Source organism: Tachyglossus aculeatus, chromosome 9, assembly GCF_015852505.1.
Source record: "Tachyglossus aculeatus isolate mTacAcu1 chromosome 9, mTacAcu1.pri, whole genome shotgun sequence".
Lineage (NCBI taxonomy): Eukaryota > Metazoa > Chordata > Mammalia > Monotremata > Tachyglossidae > Tachyglossus > Tachyglossus aculeatus.
In genome coordinates, this window is record NC_052074.1 from 59,743,327 (window position 1) to 59,764,620 (window position 21,294).

Sequence of the window (21,294 nt, forward strand, 5' to 3'; positions counted from 1 at the left end):
CCCTTTGTGGGACAGGGACCGTGTCCAACCAGATTAATTTGTATCTACCCCAGTGTTTAGAACAGTGCTTGGCACCTAGAAAGTGCTTGACAAGTATCATAATAATAACTACCTTGGCCTCAGTCAAGAAGGTAATTGGCCTCAACCAACAAGTTGACACAAATGGCCAGAAAATTTTGAAAATGATACACCATAGGGATTAGTGGGGTTGATTTACCATATGGATAACAACACCTTGAATTTGTAGAGCATTTTAATTTTGTCCAAAGAATTTTCACAACAATTTTATCACTTTATTTGCACTACATCCCTCTGAATAATAATAATAATGATGGTATTTCTTAAGCGCTTACTGTGTGCAAAGCACTGTTCTAAGTGCTGGGGAGGTTACAAGGTGATCAGGTTGTCCCATGGTGGGCTCACAGTCTTAATCCCCATTTTACAGATGAGGTAACTGGGGCCCAGAGAAGTGAAGTGACTTGCCCAAAGTCACACAGCTGACAATTGGCAGAGCCAGGATTTGAACCCATGACCTCTGACTCCAAAGCCCGGGCTCTTTCCACTGAGCCATGCTAAGGTAGGTATTATTAGATATATGGAAAGTATCAGAAATATAGAGAAGCAGTGTGGTCTAGTGGAAAGAGCAGAAGCCTGGGAGTCAAAGGACCTGGGTTCTAATCCACTTGTCTGTTGGATGAGCTTGGAAAAGTCACTCATCTTCTCTGTACCTCAGTTCCCTCATCTGCAAGCTGGGGATTCAATACCCATTTTTTATTTATGAGTATTATTTATTATTATGTCCATTCCCAGGCTCACCATCAATTTCCAGGCACCCTATAATAATAATAATAATAATGATGGTATTTGTTAAGCACTTACTATGTGCAAAGCACTGTTCTAAGCGCTGGGGAGGTTACAAGGTGATCAGGTTGTCCCACAGGGGGCTCACAGTTTCAATCCCCATTTTCCAGATGAGGTAACTGAGGCCCAGAGAAGTAAAGTGACTTGCCCAAAGTCACACAGCTGACAGTTGGCGGAGCCGGGCTCTGAACCCATGACCTCGGACTCCAAAGCCCAGGCTCTTTCCACTGAGCCACACTGCTGAATGTGTACTGAAAATAAACTTCCAATTATTAGCTTCTACTTAGATTGCGAGCTCCATGTGGGATTATCTTCTAGACTGTGAGCCCGTTGTTGGGTGGGGACCGTCTTTATATGTTACCAACTTGTACTTCCCAAGCGCTTAGTACAGTGCTCTGCACACAGTAAGCACTCAATAAATATGATTGAATGAATGATTATTACCTTGTATCTATTCCAATAGCCTTGTACAGGGCTTGATACATAATAACCACTTAACAAACACCACAATTATTATTATCCCTATTTTACAAGGGAGGAAACTGAACCATAGAGAGGTGAAGTAACTTGCCTTAGGTCATTCAACAGACCAGTATCAGAGTCCAGACTAGAAATCAGATCTTCTGACTCCAAGACTCATTCTATTTCAGTAGATTTAGGAACTTGGGAACTTTTAGACTGTGAGCCCACTGTTGGGTAGGGACTGTCTCTATGTGATGCCAATTTGTACTTCCCAAGCGCTTAGTACAGTGCTCTGCACATAGTAAGCGCTCAATAAATACAATTGATTGATTGATTGATTAAAAAGCTATGTTTGACTTTTTCATTGGGTCTGGCCCAGAATGCTGCCTCTTTCATAACTGTCGTTTCCTGCATTTATCTAGTTTTACAGACTAAGAGCTTCCTCAGAATACACGGCAGAAATCCAGGAGGTGTGTGAGGAGACTGTGTGCCTGTTTTTGGGTAGGGACCGTCACTATATGTTGCCAACTTGTACTTCCCAAGTGCTTAGTACAGTGCTCTGCATACAGTAAGCGCTCAATAAATACAATTGAATGAAAGAGGTTAAAATAAAATGGATGGAAGCTAGCAGATTGTGGCTGAGGTTTGCAGGATTTTTCCGTGCACTATTACCCACTGCTTTTGTGTGATGCTAGCTCTTCGCTTTCACCTTTTCTCAGAACAACTCAACACAATGAGGAAGCCTGAAGGCTTGAAGTCGCCACGTCCTCTGCAAGATGAGAGGCATCTGTAAGTCATTCAACAGTTCATCACTAGCTACTTCCAAAGAGGGCTCACCATATAAGCGTTGAGCAAGATCAGTGATCTCCTGGATCCTTTCTTCTTGCTGCGGGACTGTAGGCGTTATAAACTTGCTGAACTGCTTGGAGAGGATTTCTACAGCTTCTTGGGTCTTGCACTCCACAGAGTATTTCCCGACTCTAACAACGGTAGCGCTTGCTTCGTCATACCAGAATTGACACTAAGTGAAATGGGGAAGAAGGAGATTTAAACAGTGCTGAAAAAAAATAATTGCTATTATAAATTACAATATAATCCTCTAGGCAGTAAACACATCGTGGGCAGTGAATGTGTCAACTGACTCTGTAGTATGGTCATACTGTACTCTCCCAAGCACTTAGTACAGTGCTCTGAACATAGTAAGTGCTCAATAAATACAACTAACTGTGGTGTTTCTTCACTATTTACTGTGTGTCAAATGCTGTATTAAGTACTGGGGAAAAAACAAGATAATCAGGCTGGATACTGTCTCTTTCCCATATAGGGCTCCCAATCTAAGGGAGGAGAACAGGTATTGAATTCCCATTTTACAGATGAGGAAACTGAGGCACAGAGACGCTAAGTGACTTGCCCAAAGTCACACAGCAGGCAAGTGGCAGAGCAGGGGTCAGAACCCAGGTCCTCTGAAAGCCCATGCTTTTTCCACTAGGCTACATTGCTTCTTTAAAATTGTAGACCAATGCAAAAACCAAGTAAAACTGAAATCTTGCAACAGGCATATAGGAAGCCCTGTCAAACTGAATCTCTAGTAAGCAGTTAAATGAATTCTCTTATAAAGATAGTGCTTAGCTTCTGGACAAAAAAAGTAGATGATTTTAAAGGTATTTTGCCCTATCATTCAGAAGAGATACAGTCATATTTTCAGAGGACAATAGAGAATTCAAACACAATTCATTGCTAAAAATAAATAACGGTGATGAAAGGAATGTGTCAGACACAGACCAGAAGCACTTTCAAGGGTGAGAGATAGGGAAAAGAAAGACTGTAAAGAGAAAGGTTTTAAATAAACTCCATTGGGCTGCCGTATATCTATCAACCAATTTACATGAAGAAGGAGGAGAAGTTTTAGCAATGTTAATGTCACACATTTAAGTGCACTATAAGCAAAAAATGCCAAAGTTGTGGGACATCCTTTTACAAAGAATCTTAAGGATTTATGTAAGTGTTTATTAATAGTTTGCCTACATGGCAGAGCAAAAATCTTTCTACCATCATTTAAATGAAATATAAGTCTCTCTCCTCTACAGAGGCACAGCGTAAGAAAAATACAAATGACAAAGTATTTTAACTACAAGTCAGCAACTTGCAAAAGTGAATATAACTCCATGAGGATTAAAATCTTCTCTGAATGGTGCACTTTTTAACAGCACCTAGAAATTAAATTATAGAATAAAAAATGTCAATTATTCTGATTTAACTGTGGGGGTCCAAACCAACCTTCTAGAAGTGAGCATCTTTAGGGGAATGAAGTTTAGAGAAAAATGGTCTTGGTAAATCATAGTTTAATATTTGTGAGAAATGAATGTCAAATACCTAAAGAAAAAATGAAGACAGGAGAGACTGTTCTGAAGCTAAGCGGGGCATGTCTCTCTATTATGATGGTTTATCAGAAACCCTCTTGAGATGTGAGGAGGCATTATAGCATGTTCATTTATAGAAACTTATCACTGCCATCCTTGACTAAACTCAATAGCTCTTTAATCAGAGTCGACACTGATTTTATTTAAATTTAAAATAATGCAAAGGGTTACTTCACTTTCCATATTAAATGACAGTGATGCTACAAGTGAAAAATTAATTTGGCCTGGATGGCAAACAGGTCTAATATTGTGGCCAGGAAATCCAAAATGGAACCTGAATTATCCCGATTGGCCATCTACCGTGATTCTAAGGACTAGGTCATGCCCGTATTTAAAAAGTGATTTTAAAAGAGAAGCTGAGTGGCCTAGTGGAAAGAGCATGATCCTGGGAGTCAGAAGGATCTGGGTTCTAATTCTGGATGTACCATCTGTCTGCTGTTACCTTGGGCAAGTCACTTCACTTCTCTGGACTTCAGTTTCCTCATTTGTAAAGTGGGGATTAAGACTGTGAGCCCCAGGTGGAACATGGACTGTGTCCAACCTGACTAGATTGTATTTAGACCATAGCTTGGTACAGTGTCTGGCACATAGTAAGCGCTTAACAGATACCATAAAAAAGTGTCTGTGAGCTTTGACTATGAACTCTAGAATATGGACCTCCTACTCTCATCCATCCTAATCTGAGTAGCAGAATGAGCTTCCGTATTAAGGCTATACCTCTTCCATCATCTCCTGAAGCTGCTCCGTCATATCTAAATTCTTCTTGTATTCCTCTACGCCTCGGCCAAATTCACCCACTTGTTTCTGCAATTCATTTACGGACTCCAAGAGGATGCACACTTTAGAACATCTTACTAAAGAATTGGAGATTTTACTCGTGATGTTCTCCATCTTCTTCTTCAGAGCCTGAAAAACATTAAAATCCTTTTATATTCAGTTGTGGTAAGTAAGATCAAGAAGGATGGATTAAGGGAGAAACTACTGAAAAAGCTGGGAAAAACTAGGGATGCCTTCTTTGGGTATTTTCAACTCACTGTTAATGCAGATATAAGTCCACAAGAATATTTCTTCTGCTGATTGTTTTCAGAGTCACATTTTTTATCGTGAAGACAGGTAGTGTACATTTAACTTGAGAACCATAAAAATGGACTAAATTACTGCAGGCCCTTTCATTTCAGCTTTGCCCCATAAATATGACCAATGCTAAATAGTCTGTACTTTAAAGGAAAAGCATGCAGCTATTGAAAAATGACAGCCAGTGTGTTTTCATCTTACCTGCATTTTTTCAACATACATATCAACTTGTTGAATGTGGTTTTTTAGAACTTTCATATTCCGAGCCTTTTCTGTTTTCTTAGAGTAATTAAATTTCAAGTTGTTAAACTTCTTTTTGATGTCTTTGAATGACTCTCTGAGCTGCAGTTTAACAGGAGTAAGAGGAGAAACTTATCAAAACAGTAGAAAAACCGAAAAAATGTTTTCCCAATATTTTTAAAGCAGTTGAAGCAACTATACATATGCTGAACTGTTTTTAAGCAAGTAATTTTGCAACTACGCAATGCTGAATAATAATAACGTGCTGGGTTTAGTGGGAAGTATATGGGGTTGGGAATTGAGTCAAATTCCACCTCTTCCACTAGTCTGCTATGCAGTCTTGTGCAGATCACAACCTCTCTGGGCCTCAGTTTCCTCACCTATAAAGTGGGAATAATAATAATACCTGCCTCTACCTGACAGGAATGTTGTGAAGACAAAATGGAATATGCAATGAAATAATGCTTTGAAAAATGAAAGAGCTGGAGGATTTAGCTTGGAAACAGAGCTGTTGAAGTGTGTGAAAGGAGAAGCAATGTAGCTTCATTCCCTTTGAGGACTGAGTGGCCAGAAATCAGTTCCAAGCATACCCATTTTCATCTAACAAATTCCCAAGTGCATCGAGGACATAATAATAACAATAATAATTATGGTATTTGTTAAGTGCTTACTACGTGCCAGGCACTGTTTGAAATGCTGGGGTAGATATAAGCAAATCGGGTTGGACAAAGTCCCTGACCCACATGGGGCTCACAGTCTCAATTCCCATTAAACAGATGAGATAACTGAGGCACAGAGAAGTGAAGTGACTTGCCCAACGTCATTCATTCATTCATTCAATCGTATTTATTGAGCGCTTACTGTACGCAGAGCAAGGTCATGCAGCAGACAAGTGGCATGGCCGGAATTAGAACTCATGACTTAATGGGCTTCCCAAAGGTGGTTAGTTCCCCCTTTTCTGCAACTATGCTTACAATATCTATGTATAATATGCTACTAATGGACATAATTTTATTTCTTAAACTATATCAATAGCGTGTCGATTAAATAATGCATTGTTTTGTGGTAAAAGGCACTGACTAAAGAAACAATTCAACAAAACCCAGAACACTGCCTTCAGTCTATACCATTCATTTCCAATTACTTAAAACTGCTTGACCCTCTTCAAAAAAAGAACAAATCCACTTGAGCCCTGAATTTTGATAGGGAAAATGCTTGTGTTGGCCATAAATCTTTTGTTTCAAATGGATCAAATTGAAAAACCTAAATCAGATAAACCTTCAGGGCTAATTAAGGATGACTATGAGTTGATTTTTGTTTACTTCACAGTTTAAGCTTCTACACTGGAGATGATTTATAAGGAGAGGGGTGTGTTTTCGTGGCAGCCAGGCTATGTGAAAAGAGATCTCCTTGTTTCATGCAAGAGAGCTCGTATGTTAAAGGTCGGCAGCTGTTATCTCTCTTCGCCCAAGGGAAAAGCAATTCAAATTTTGGGCCACTCCCTATCCCTAACTTGGAACTATCAAGGATACCAGAGGAAATGGGCTAGTCAACCAGGTATGGAATAGGTCTCTCTGATATCCACAGCTTTAAAAATCCCACTGCACCTCATTAGTAGTAGTAGTAATGGTATTTATTAAGCACATGGTGTGTGCAGCACAATAGTAAGTGCTGGGAAAGAGTACACAGGTGACAAGTAGACTCCGACCCTGTCCACTGAGATGTCTCTGTCTCACTAAGCACTTCTTCACTCCTAAACACAGCATAAAAACTTTGCCCCGTGGACTCTACAAAAGTTTAGAATGCTCATTTAGCGGAACTCAATGCCGTAGTTATTTGCTCATGGGGGCATTATTCAGGCAGCTGTTTCTAACTTTAGTTGGCCTGTCAGCAGTAGAGAATGGTGGGAGACGCCTGAAGCCAACTGCTAAACTAGAACCCGTGAGCTGGAGGTAGGAAGTGATAAAAACCAGCATTGTGGCCATATTCAGCAGAGAGTAAATGAAGCACAACGGTAGCTCTTACACTAAGGGGATGTAATTTTCTTGCGGGAATCAAGAGAAAGGGGTATCAAACTTGCCAGCCTTTTCCTTTGGCCTGGCTTGCTTCAGTGATCTCTCTAGCTGGCAAAGGAAATGATTCGGGAAAGAGATACTGAAAACCAGTGGAGAGAGTTTCTTTATCAAACCGAAAAGGGGATTTGAAAGGAACAAGCTGGCACTGGGGATGTCGGGAAGAAGGCAGAAAAGTCAAGCTGAGGGGCAGGTTGACGTTTGGGACATTCAATCAATTAATCATGGTTATTGAGTGCTTTCTTTGTGCACAACACTGTACTAAACCCCTAATCAAGAAAATTACAGCTCCTTAGTATAAGAGCCACCGTTGTACTTCATTTTCTCTCTGCTGAATATGGCCACAATGCTGGTTTTTATCACTTCGTACCTCCAGCTCACGGGTTCTAGTTTAGCAGTTGGCTTCTGGCGTCTCCCACCATTCTTCACTGCTGACAGGCCAACTAAAGTTAGAAACAGTCTAAGTCTATAAAGGTAGTACAGTCAATCAATCAATCAATCAATCAAATAACTGAGCACTGATCGTGTGCAGAGCACTGCACTAAGAGCTTGCAACTGTCCACGAGATCTTGCAATCCAGAGGGACTTGTAATAGATTGTAATTCAATAGAGACAAGATCCCTGTCCTCAAGGGGCTTGAATCTAGTGAAGTTTGCAATTCAGCAGAGCTTGGACTCTAATGGCAATTACCTGCTAAGGTGTCTAATGTTGCTTGGTATAGCAGGGCAGCTAAGGTAGAAAAATACATTCTTTTACAAGGAAAAAGGCTACTGGACGTTAATGTCAGTGTGTCTTCAGACCATTGCAATTTTTAAAATAGTTAAATTGCACCTCAGTAAAGCAAAGCCTTCTATTTAAAATGTTGAGTTTCCAAAGTAGGACAGATAAAAAATGGATGAGAAAGGTTTATCCTGTTGAGGATCCTAAATAATAATAATAATAATGTTGGTATTTGTTAAGCACTTACTATGTGCAAAGCACTGTTCTAAGCACTGGGGTAGATACAAGGTAATCAGGTTTTCCCACAAGGGGCTCACAGTCTTCATCCCCATTTTACATATGGGGGAACTGAGGCCCAGAGAAGTGAAGTGACTTGCCCAAAGTCACACAGCTGACAAATGACAGAGCCAGAATTTGCACCCATGGCTTCTGACTCCAAAACCCGTGCTCTTTCCACTGAGCCACGCTGCTTCCTTGCAACATTATTTCAAATATTTTCATAGTCCCAGCAAACATTCTGAGTCTGTGCCTTTTGGTTTGCCTTCCAGTAAACAACTCTCACTAACAAAACTGTTTCAGAGTCCAAGACTTGGTCATTTTTAGCTTGAAAAACATATTTTGAATATATGGATGCCTAAGCTAATTTCTTTTTCACTTCGATTCTCTTTCAAAGACATTAACTTTAGTTCTATGAGGCAATCATTACCCTGTTATAGTTTATAAATTCCATTAACATGTAATTGTGAAGATGTTTTTTTCAGTGTCAGGAGAAAACCTACAGTTCAATACTCATTACATTTCCAAATTTACAAGAGTAAGAGTGAATAACTGCATCTTCCCTCTATTTCAGTTTAATAAAATCAAATGCAAATGTGTACATATGGCCTTTGAAATGTACCAAATAAAACAGATCGCTAGGCAGAAAACACACACAAGGCCCCTCAAAATTTTTGCAAGGAAATGTATCTTACTTTGAAATGAAAATAATACACATAAAATCATGTACTGGGATGAAATTTGGCAGCCAGAGAACTGAGTTTTCCAGCAAATAAAATCAGAGAAGCAGCATGACTTAGTGGATAGAGCACAGGCCTGAGATCAGAAGGTCATGGGTTCTATTTCTGGCTTTGCCACTCATCTGCTGTGTGACTTTGGACAAGTCACTTCACTTCTCTGGGCCTCAGTTACCTCACCTGTAAAATGGGGATTGAGACTGTAAGCCCACGTGGAACAGGGACTGTGTCCAACCCAATTTGCTTGTATCCACCCCAGTGCTTAAAACAGTGCCTGGCACAAAGTAAGTGCTTAACAAATACCACAATTATTATTATTATTATCTTTACAAAAGTTATTTGGCAATTTTAGAATTGTATGACTACTGTTCATGACTACAGGAGACAGATTAGCTTCTTTAAGTGTTTGATGTCTATAAGAAGCAAAAACATCCCATCAAATTGATCTTCAAAGTCAAAAATGCTTTGCCAGTGAATGCCTGGCCCCTCTCAGTTGAGCCTGTCTAATTTTAAAACGTTGTTTTTGTCATTTTCAGTGCCTTGTACACAGTCCACATGGCTCGTATTAAGTACTGTGTTTGGCAGAATAAAATGGTTGCCCCAATGGGAAGGACACCTGACTTCCTGTTTTATTCAGAGCCAGTGTATTTTTGGTTCTGTACAAAATAATGATGATAAAACGCTTTTTACTTTGCTTAATGTTTTTAAGTATTCTAAGTCTGAAGAAAATAATAGTGCCCAAATGTCAAATATTATGGCCAACACGGAATTTACCCATTTGCCTGTACTTTGCATTTCCAAACAGAAAGCAAAACATCTATCCATTATTTATGCTAAGGGCACTGGAAATATAATCTTACAATTATTTTTCCATTACGTTTGAAAGCCCAATGGGCTGACTGTAGTTTGCACAGCAGTTACTTTGTAGGTAGTGAGAAAGAAAGAGCCACAGTAAACCATATTTGCGACTCTTTAGCAGCTTTTCTTTCTCTGCTCCGATGCTGATCCCAGGGTAAATCTGAACCTTAGGTTCACTACTGACCATTTGACATTCTAAAATTGTTTTTTTGCTTTGAGGAGGAAGCAACAGTGAATACAGGATCCACATCTGACCTTTATGTAAATCTGTTCAAATTCCATCTAAAAATAATAAGTGAACCTGCCTTCAGTCCACCCCAGGAATCCTGAGTTCTAGTCCCCACTCTGCCACCAGTCTTCTCTGTGCCTCAGTTTCCTCAGCTGCATAATAGGGATAGAAATCTTTCTCTTCTGACCTCACCAGGATCTTGTGAGGAAAAAAATGAGATAAGTGGTATAAACATGCCTTGGAAAAAACAAAAGCATGTCCACGGTATTGGAACTCCAGTGTACATACACTGTTGATTAAAAAAACTTCTGGTTCCCATTTATCTTTTAATTTCTTCAGTTTATGGTTTACAGTGTCAACATTATTTCCTCCGGATTTGGGCTCCCCTGAGAATTCTAACCTCACTCTTCCTTGCCTTCACTTTTCCTTTCTTCCATTTCTTCTCTACTTGCACCATCCGGAGAGCCGTCTCTGAGATCACAAGAGGTGGGATACAGCAGATGGAATTCCAGGGATCTGATGATCATATCTGCCTCTTTCACCTGCTGCTGTATCTCACCTCCTCTTGTTACAATGTACCTTCCCCTGCTGCTACTGCTTGATGACACACTGCCATCGGCTCCTAAATGTTCCCCTTATAGCTCACATCACCCTGGATCTTTTCGGCGATGGCATTCCATCCTGCTAACACATGTTTTAGCTTGGTGTGCATGAAGACTATCATTTTTCTGGAGGATTTTATTGAGCCGTTTCTTGCTTTCCTGCAAATAGTTTTTTTCAACATCTGTATCATTTTCACCCAACAAATCTGGGCTATGTCTTCTTGGTATAATCACATTGTTGACTTCTCCGAGAAGTGCCCATTAATTGCAGCGCTTGGTACAGTGCCTGGCACATAATAAGTGCTTAACAAATACCATAATAATAATAGTTATTATTATTATTACTATTATTATTTGTTGGAACTATTACTGATTGCTATTTTCGGATGATTCTTTTCTTATTTACGGGAAGCAGCATGGCATAGTGGACAGAGCATTGGCTTGAAAGTTAGTGGTCATGGGTTCTAATTCTGGCTCTGCCACTTGTATGCTATGTGACCTGCAAGTCACTTCACAACTCTGGGCCTCAGTTACCAAATCTGGAAAATGGGGATTGAGACCGTGAGCCCCATGTGGGGACAGGGACTGTGTCCAACCCGATTTGCTTGTAATCAATCAATCAATCGTATTTATTGAGCGCTTACTGTGTGCAGAGCACTGTACTAAGCTTGTAGTACAGTGCTTGCAGCCACCCCAGGGCTTAATACAGAGTCTGGCACATAGTAAGCACTTAACAAATACCATTATTATTATTATTTCTTACTCGTCGTCAATTTTCTGTTTAACATTATCCTGCAAGGTTAGCACTTTTGTATCTTATTCTCATCCCCATCATTCACGTGCCTAAGTGTCTTTATTTATACATTCAATTATTCAGTTACTTCAACGAACGTTTGTATTAGACTGTAAGTTCCTTGGGGATAGGGAACCTATCAACAAACTCTGCTATGCTGCGCTCTCCTAAGCATTCAGTTCAATGCTATGCACAAAGTAAGTACTCAAAAATTACCAATGATTGATTAAAAGTTTCTGCTTTTATAGATCTTGCAATAAATAGCATTTGGCACCATTAATGTGCCAGGACTCTTAGTACATTCTGCTGCCTTGAGACAACCACCTAGATCCTTAAACTACTCTAAGACAGTACCACTAATGGAAGCTGTGTAGCCTAGTGGAAAGAGCTCCACCACTTACCTGCTCTGTGAGCTCTGACAAATAGTACTCTCCCAATCGCTTAGTACAGTGATCTGCACACAATAAGCGCTCAATAAATATGACTGAATGCATGAATGAACTTCTCTGTGCCTCAGTTCCCTCATCTGTAAAATGGGGATTCAAGCCCTGTGCTCCCTAGTACTTAGGCTGTGAACCCTATGTAGGGTCTAATTACCTTGATATACCCTGGTACTTAATACAGTGCTTAGCACATAGTAAGCACTTACCAAATACCACAATTCTTGAGATAGATTTGAAGGTGCCCAGTCTGACCCTTTCCCCACCAATATCTGAGTGAAGCAGCACTGACCGATAGTTATGTTTTTAGTCAACCCATTCTACTAGGTGAATTAAGGGCTGATCTAAGTAAAAAATACCATGCAGAATACTAGAGATGCCAGTTTGAAGGACATATCAAATAGAAAACATGCTTTAACACCCAGGGTGGCTCTAGGTATATCAATTATTTCCAACAGACCTCATTTATCTCTTCCCTGGTTGTACAGTATTGGAAGTTGTGTGACAGTTTCTCCTCATACTTATCAGCTTTGGAATGCCAGTTCAGACGGTCGCTTTCAAGTTTTTCGAGTTGCTGCTGAAGAGTCTTTGCAGAAACATTAGAGCAATTCTACAAATGAAAGAAAATGATAAAGAGGAAAGGATAAAACTGCAGTGAGAGAAGTCTGGTTTCCTCTTGGAATCTGAAATGCATAAATAGCATTATTTATTGATTTTACAAACATGACAGTCTTTTGATAATCTTAAACCTATTGTAATACTGTACTTCCATTGAAAAAACATTTTCCCCTTGTGGAAAATTCTAACTGGTATTTTTCCAACCAGGAAGCTTCCCAATGTAATCATTTATTCAGCAGATCCAACCCCCTAAATTGCTTAGTATACTTCAGACTCAAATCTATAGTTCTCAAAGCATAAGAGGTGTTTAAAAACTTGAGTTACTCAATACTGATTTGTTAGCTTAGCCTCATATTCATTCTGCACACATCTTTGATCTCAACAGAGATTTCAGAATCACCGCAGGCTCTGTAAAGGATATAGATTCAAGAATAATTGTGTTATTTGTGTAAAGCTAAGCTTTCCGTCATTTTAAAAAATCATATCATTAACAAAATATACTTTCCTAAGAGGATATTCTCTCACTATGCATTTTTTTCATGAAACTGGATAGAATCCCTAGAATCCATCGATTATTTTAAAAGATATTTAAGTGCTCACGATGTGCCATTCATTCATTCAATTGTATTTATTGAGTGCTTACTGTGTGCAGAGCACTGTACTAAGCGCTTGGGAAGTACAAGTTGGCAACATAGAGAGACAGTCCCTACCCAACAGCGGGCTCACAGTCTAGAAGGGGGAGACAGACAACAAAACAAAACATATTAACAAAATAAAATAAATAGAATAGTAAATATGTACAAGTAAAATAGGGTAATAAATATGTAAAAACATATATACAGGTGTTGTGGGGAGGGGAAGGAGGTAAGGCGGGGGGATGGGGAGGAGAGGGAGAGGAAGGAGGGGGCTCAGTGCCAGGCACTGTACTAAGCGCTGGGGTAGAGAGAAGCAGCATGGCTCAGTGCAAAGAGCATGGGCTTGGGAGTCTGAAGTCATGGGTTCGAATTCTGACTCTGCCACTTGTCAGCTGTGTGGCACTGGTCAAGCCACTTAACTTCTCTGTGCCTCAGTTACCTCATCTGGAAAATGAGGATTGAGACTGTGAGCCCCACGTGGGACAACCTGATCACCTTATATCCCCCCAGTGCTTAGAAAAGTGCTTGGCACATAGTAAGCGCTTAACAAATACCATCATTATTATACAAGGTAATTAGGTTGGACACAGTCCCTGTCCCATATAAAGGTCTTAATCTCCAATTCGCAGATGAGGTAACAGAGGCACAGAAAAGTTAAGTGGCTTATCCAAGGTCACTCGGCAGACAAGTGGAAGAACTTAGATTAAGACCCAGGTTCTCTGACTCCCGGGCTCGGGCTCTTTCCACTAGGCCACCCTACTTCTCTATTGATTTTCTGTGCAATATGACTGCATTATATTGTTCTGGGTTTCTATTTACCTCCTGGTTATGCTACACAACACTTGGCCAATTTACTAATTGGCACTGTGTATTTCCTCCTTACAATGGTCAATTTTAGTTGATTGACCCATTATGTTTACAATGTTTGAGTCCTCTTTTACAGGTAGATACTCTCTTTATATGATTAGCAAACCACTTCAGCCCAGCTAAACAATGAACTGCATCACCTCCCTTGAATCGGTCACTTCAGTATGCCAGGTTTTCCCTTTTATGATGTGCTTAGCAAACAGTACTCTACCTCTAATTATAATTTCAAAGGAGATTACCCCGTATCTGAAAATCCAAGAGCCTTCTGAATGTAAGCACTACATTCCTCTCAAAGATTTCCATTCTTCTCAAAGATTTCTGGAGTTTCTGAAGGTACAATATCATGAAGCACTGAGGATCAAGGACAGTTTGCTGGTGATGTGTTTTTTTTAAAAAAATAACCAGCATCATCTGATCCCCAGACACCGGACCGTAAGGTTTCGTTATAAAAGACAGTGAGAGCCTTGGAGTAAATTACAAAATCAGCTCATGGTGATTTTAGTCATACTGAGCATATCAAAGAAACACAGTCTTCTTCAAATTATAAATTTAAGGAGGAAAAAGAATCACATTTCCTAAATTGGAATCTGCTGTTTGATGTAGGAAAATATGATAGATTGGCAAAATGATTGGGTAATCCTTGGTTTCTTTCCTCTCTTTAAGGTCTTCCAATTCAATCATAATGAGCATAAAGTAGACCAGCAGGCTCTGAGAAGGCTGTGATTAAATTCGTGGTTTACCCAAGGCTCTAAAGTTAACAGATGAATAGTTTTCAAATAGAATTCCCTTTAAGACACAAAACCACTTTTGAAAAAGTAAAAGAAGTTGAAATATTTCAAAAAGGTATTTTATTTAGTTTTTTCTTCTCTGGATGAATTGCTACAGTGCGGTATGAAAGAATTTCTAAAGTAAAGTAAACCTAGCTTAATTCCGTATTGTGTTAGGTTGGGCAATAGGCTGGACTCCTTTTAATCAATCAAACAATCAATGATATTTATAGAGCACTTACTATGTGCAGAACACTGTACTAAGGACTTGGGAGAATACAATACCACAGAATTAGCAGACACAGTACCTTCCCGTAAATTCAAGATGTATCTATTTAGCAAAACCCATAGATATACCTATTTAGATAGACTTATTTAGCAATGATTGTTCTTTGTATCACTACTCACAGGGCGCTGAACTTCTGAAATGATCTCCATTCCCAAGGTCAAGGCCAGTTGATACAGGTGTCTTATATGTGATTGTCTCTCCTGGGAACGACTGAGATGAGCTTTGGCATTGTAAACATCTTCAGACTCTCCAAATGGTTCAGAAAACTCTAGTTCACTTAATCTGATGAGATTTTCTAGCTGGAAGGCATTGCATTCAGAGTTAGCTTTTATTTCATATCCAAGTTTAATACCAACTGGGGTACTTGTTAAGCACCGACTATGCACTAGCCATTGTACAAAGCACTAGGATAGAGAGAAGATAATCAGGTTTGACACAGACCCTGTCCCACATGGGGTTCCCATTGGGGGGACGGGGGAAAGAACGCATATTTTATCACTATTTTACAGATGAGGAAACTGAGGTACAGAGAAGCTAAGCTACTTGCCCAAGGTCACAAAATAGGCAAGTAGCAGAAACAGAATTTGAACCCAAGACTCTAAGGAATGTGCTCTTTTCACTAATATATATATATATATATTATCCCCATTTTCAGATGAGATAACTGAGGCATAGAGAAGTGAAGGGACTGCTGATTTGCCCAAGGTCACACAGCAGACAAGTGGCAGAGCCAGGACTAGAACTCAGGTCCTTATTCTATATCACACTGCTTCTCGTTTTTCTGAGCAATCTTTAGGTTGGGTTAAAAAACAAAACAAAACAAATAAGCCTATGAGTGTAATATATATATACACACACATACACTTTGAAAATGATATTTGTTAAGCCCTTACTATGGACCAGGCAATGTATCAAGCATTGGGATAGCTACAAGTTAATCAGGTTGGACACAGTCTTAATCCCCATTTTCAGATGAGGTAACTGAGGCATAGAGAAGTGAAGTGACTGCTGATTTGCCCAAGGTCACACAGCAGACAAGTGGCGGAGCCAGGACTAGAACTCAGGTCCTTATTCTATATCACACTGCTTCTCATTTTTCTGAGCAATCTTTAGGTTGGGTTAAAAAACAAAACAAAACAAATAAGCCTATGAGTGTAAGCTCCTTAAGGGCCAGGCTGGTGTCTTATATTTCTTCTGATTGCCCTCTCACCAACTCTAATATACTGTTCTACACATGGAAGATACTGAATCAATAAGGTTGATAATAATAATAATAATGATGGTTTTTGTTAAGTGCTTACTATGTGCCAAGCACTGTTCTAAGCTCTGGAGTAGATACAGGGTAATCAGGTTGTCCCACATGGGGCTCACAGTCTTCATTCCCATTTTACAGATGAGATAACTGAGGGACAGAGAAGTGAAGTGACTTGCCCAAAGTCACACAACTGACAAGTGATGGAGCCGGGATTAGAACCCACGACCTCTGACGCCCAAGTCCGGGCTCTTTCCACTACGCCACGCTGCCTCTCATGATGATGTCCATGCAGATGATTACCAAAGCACCATGTCTTTTGACCAACCAATCAATATTTCTGCAATCGTTCTTCCACTCATTAATGTCAGTTATGATGTATCACAATAAGAGGAAGAAATCGAGTCCCATTAATGTGAACTGTCTTTCCAATTCCCCTTCAGCTGATTTCTTCTAGTTCAATCAATCAATGGTAATTATTGAAGCCAAATGGGAGGAGTTTTTGCTTGATGCAGGGGGGCCCAGGAAGCCAGCAGAGGGTCTTGAGGGATGGACACAGTTACTAAGTGCTTGGGAGAGTACAATACAATAGGCTAATTACTATCTGGCTAATCTGGGAAGCTTTTTTAGAGCAAGTTTCAATATATTCAGTCATTCATTCAATCATACTCATTCATTCATTCATTCAATCGTATTTATTGAGCGCTTACTGTGTGCAGAGCACTGTACTAAGCGCTTGGGAAGTACAAGTTGTTGAGTGCTTTCTATGTGCAGAGCACTGTACCAAGCGCTTGGAAAATATAATTCCGACCCAACAACTGGCTCGCAGTCAAGAAGGGGGGAGACAGACATCAAAACAGGTGAAAAGGCATCAATAGCATCAATATAAATAAATAAAATTATAAATATATGCATATCATTAATAAAATAAATAGAATAATAAATATGTACATATATATGTACATATGTATATATGTATATATGTTTGTACATATTTATTACTCTATTTATTTATTTATTTATTTATCTTACTTGTACATATCTATTCTATTTATTTTATTTTGTTAGTATGTTTGGTTTGTTCTCTGTCTCCCCCTTTCAGACTGTGAGCCCACTGTTGGGTAGGGACTGTCTCTATATGTTGCCAATTTGTACTTCCCAAGCGCTTAGTACAGTGCTCTGCACATAGTAAGCGCTCAATAAATACGATTGATGATGATGATGATGATGATATATGCACATATATAAGAGCAGCATGGCTTAGTGGAAAGAGCTCGGGCTTTTGAGTCAGAGGTCATGGGTACGAATCCCAGCTCTGCCACTTGTCAGCTGTGTGACTTTGGGCAAGTCACTTAACTTCTCTGGGCCTCAGTTACCTCATCTGTAAAATGGGGACTAAGACTGTGAGTCCCATGTGGGACAATCTGATAACCTTGTATCTATCCCAGCGCTTAGAACAGTGCTTTGCACATAGTAAGCGCTTAACAAATACCATCATTATATACACGAGTGCTGTGAGGTGGGGAGAGGGATAGAGTAGAGGGAGGGAGTCAGGGAGATGGGGAGGGGAGGAGGAGCACGGGAAAAGGGGGGCTTAATCTAGGAAGGCCTCCTGGAGAATGTGCGCTTTCAGCAGGGCTCTGAAGAGGGGAAGTGTGATAGTTTGGCGGATGTGAGGAGGGAGGGCATTCCAGGCCAGAGGTAAGACGCGATCCAGGAGTCGACGCAGCAGGCGAGAAGGAGATACAGTGAGAAGGTCAGCACCAGAATATACCTGTAAATGCATTAATACTAATGCTTTAACCCTCTGGGTTCAATCAAAAGTCTGCAGGGAAAAATGTTTCACCACTTACTTCTTCCTTGGCATGATGGAACTGGACCGTCTTGTTGAGAATAGTCTCATAATTTTTCATTTTCTCTTCCACCTTCTGATAAAGCTGAGTCATCTCCTTCAATTTCTCAGATTTCTCTTTCCCAGGGATGCCTTTGAGGTGTAGCAGTTCTGATGCTTTAACTGCATATTGAACCTCAGCATGTAGTTGCTACCCAATCAAACACGGGATAAATTAACCCAACTTTTAGGAAAGTTCTTATTAATGATAATAATTATGGTACTTGTTAAGTGCTTACTATGTGCCAAGCGCGGTTCTAAGGGCTGGGGTAGATACATGTCATTCAGGTTGGACACGGTCCCTTTCCCACATGGGGCTCACACTCATCCCCATTTTTACAGATGGGGTAAGAGACACAGAAAAGTTAAGTGACTTGCAAGAATTCAATCAATCAATCAATCAATCGTATTTATTGAGCGCTTACTGTGTGCAGAGCACTGTATTAAGCGCTTGGGAAGTACAAGTCGGCAACATATAGAGACGGTCCCTACCCAACAGTGGGCTCACAGTCTAGAAGGGGGAGACAGACAACAAAACCAAACATATTAACAAATTAAAATAAACAGAATAGATATGTACAAGTAATATAGAGTAATAAATATGTACAAACATACGTACATATATACAGGTGCAAGAAGGTCACGCAGCAGACATGTGGAAGAGCCAGGATGACCTTCTGACCCCCAGGCCTGTGTTTTATCACAGTATTACTTTGTATATGAACGAACTCTACTAAATAATGATATAAAGGTTTAACAACTAAAACTAAAAATATGAAATAGTGCTAAAGTATTATTCTAATACTAAAATATTAGGTTCTAGGGTAGGCATAAGACAATCTGGTTGGACACAGTTCGTGTCCTACATAGGGCTCAGTCTTAATCCCCATTTTGCAGATGAAGGAAGTGAGGCGCAGAGAAGTTAAGCAACTTGCCTAGGGTCACACAGCAGAAAAGTGGTAGAGTTAGGATTTGAACCCAGGTCTTCTGACTTCCAAGCCCATGCTTTTCCCAGTCGGCCACACTGCTTCTCGTTATTCTCACTTCTTATTATTACTAGTTAGTCGATTGTATTGACTGAGCCCTTACTGTGTGCAACAGCATTGTACTAAGAGCTTGGAAGAATATGACATAAAAGACACAACGTAATACACACAGTACTATTACTATTATCCTCTGCAAGTATCAGTGGTACTTAGTAAGTGCTTATTGTGTCTACAGCACTGTTCTAAGCCGCTAATGAACCCGCTGTTGGGTAGGGACCGTCTCTATATGTTGCCAACTTGTACTTCCCAAGCGCTTAGTACAGTGCTCTGCACACAGTAAGCGCTCAATCAATACGATTGAATGAATGAATGATCTATTACAGATGACATGATAAAATATAAGATCACTCACTGCTACAGTACTGCCCAGAACTAGCATCAGAATCAAATCCCAAATAACAACAAAGAAAAACTCCGATTTCTTACTAGAAATCAGTACTGATTCTTACTAAGGATCAGTAGGGAAAACAGCCAACATTTCCTAGAAGAGTAATTTGCTAGAAGACATATATGCTGCTAACAATAATGGTATTTGTTAAGCGCTTACTATGTGCAAAGCACAGTTCTAAGCGCTGGGGAGGTTACAAGGTGGTCAGGTTGTCCGGGGGGGGGGGGGTGCTCACAGTTTTAATCCCCATTTTACAGATGAGGTAACTGAGGCACAGAGAAGTTAAGTGACTTGCCCAAAGTCACACAGCTGACAATTGGCAGAGCTGGGATGTGAACCCATGACCTCTGACTCCAAAGCCCGTGCTCTTTCCACTGAGTCACACTACTAAACTCTTTCGACTTTGAATAAAAAACCATGAAGGAAAAATGTACATAATGGTATCATAAAAACAGAGAAATACAATGTAAGTGTATGAGAATAAATCAGAATGATAATTTGTTTTTTAAAATGAATTTTTTTTTAAAAAACACATGAAAGGCATTTTGTAAAAATTGCCGTCATATGCCAATCTACTGAAATAAATGATTCAAATTGCATCTGGCTGATTACTTTTCCATTTCTACACCCCTCGTACAAATCCATCAATCTCTTTACTCACCTGAACCTGAGGCTTCAGGTGCTTGCATTTTTTCTGGAGCTCTAACAGAGTTTGAAGGTTACTTCCAAGGTCAAGTGCTAACACAGGCATAATCACCTCCTGAAGGAGTTTTAAACTGTGAGTGGTCTGAAATAAATATTAAATGATGCTCTTTAGGGTCTTTGAAGTAAACGGAAAATACACATTTTAGTTCAAACCTGGCATACACTGGATTTCATCACTGCTTTTCTGTTGGAAGAATTTGAACAGGATGATATCCTCAAAGTCCCTGATTCTTAAACAAAAAATGAACCAAAACCTTAGTCCAGATGATTTTCTTCAGGGTTTGCTTACCTTTTTAAAATGTTCTTTAAAGGCTCCACATTGCTGTTTAACGGGCTTAGTATGGTTTACATGAAGCTGCCATGAAAGCCAGAGATGGGTAAGTCTCTCCCTTTCTTGTCTCAGGTTTTCCAGTGTGTTCTCCGTAAGGTGTATGATGTTTTTTGCCTTCAGTAGTAGATTCTCATTGGCCTGGTGAATACATAATCATTCATTCATTCAATCGTATTTATTGAGCGCTTACTGTGTGCAGAGCACTGTACTAAGTGCTTGGGAAGTACAAGTTGGCAACAATCCATAACCCATAGAATCATTTTTTCCCAATGTGCGATACCAAATTTACTAACATTTAAGAAAGGCATCAACTCTGCATCGGCTAATGCCGAGTGTAAACTTCCCAATAATTGGCAAAATCCCTCAAATTTTCTTATTTTAGAAACAAGCATCGTTTGGCTCTTTGTTGCTCCCAAGCCCATCTCTTGGATGTACCTTTTCTCAATCAATCGGATTTATCGAGGGCTTACTGTGTGAAGAGCACTGTACTAAGCACTTGGGAGAATACAAAGTAACAGAGTTGGTAGTCACGTTCCTTGCCCCCAAGGAGCTTCCAGACTAGAGAGGAGCTTGCAGCCTACAATCTCTTGATTTGCCCACTTCAAACTCCTTGCTCAAGTTATCCCCAAGGCCTGGAAATCCTACCCCCTCCAAACTGCCCCCCACAAAATCTACCAGACTTCAACTACCTCCAAAGGCCTCCTAAAATCCACCCCCTCTA

At 39.9% G+C, this 21,294-nt stretch overlaps 1 protein-coding gene across 1 annotated transcript in view; it reads right to left on the bottom strand.

Moving 5' to 3' along the window:
• CCDC141 (coiled-coil domain containing 141) overlaps positions 1 to 21,294 on the bottom strand; it is a 145,871-nt gene that overhangs the window by 22,113 nt on the left and 102,464 nt on the right. The window contains exons 14-21 of the mRNA XM_038751341.1: positions 20,532 to 20,711; positions 20,199 to 20,324; positions 18,066 to 18,254; positions 15,080 to 15,259; positions 12,245 to 12,394; positions 5,019 to 5,159; positions 4,461 to 4,649; positions 2,161 to 2,344 (exon numbers count right to left, since the gene is read on the bottom strand). Of these exons, the coding sequence (XP_038607269.1) occupies positions 2,161 to 2,344; positions 4,461 to 4,649; positions 5,019 to 5,159; positions 12,245 to 12,394; positions 15,080 to 15,259; positions 18,066 to 18,254; positions 20,199 to 20,324; positions 20,532 to 20,711 (1,339 nt within the window). The remainder of the gene's footprint in view (positions 1 to 2,160; positions 2,345 to 4,460; positions 4,650 to 5,018; positions 5,160 to 12,244; positions 12,395 to 15,079; positions 15,260 to 18,065; positions 18,255 to 20,198; positions 20,325 to 20,531; positions 20,712 to 21,294) is intronic.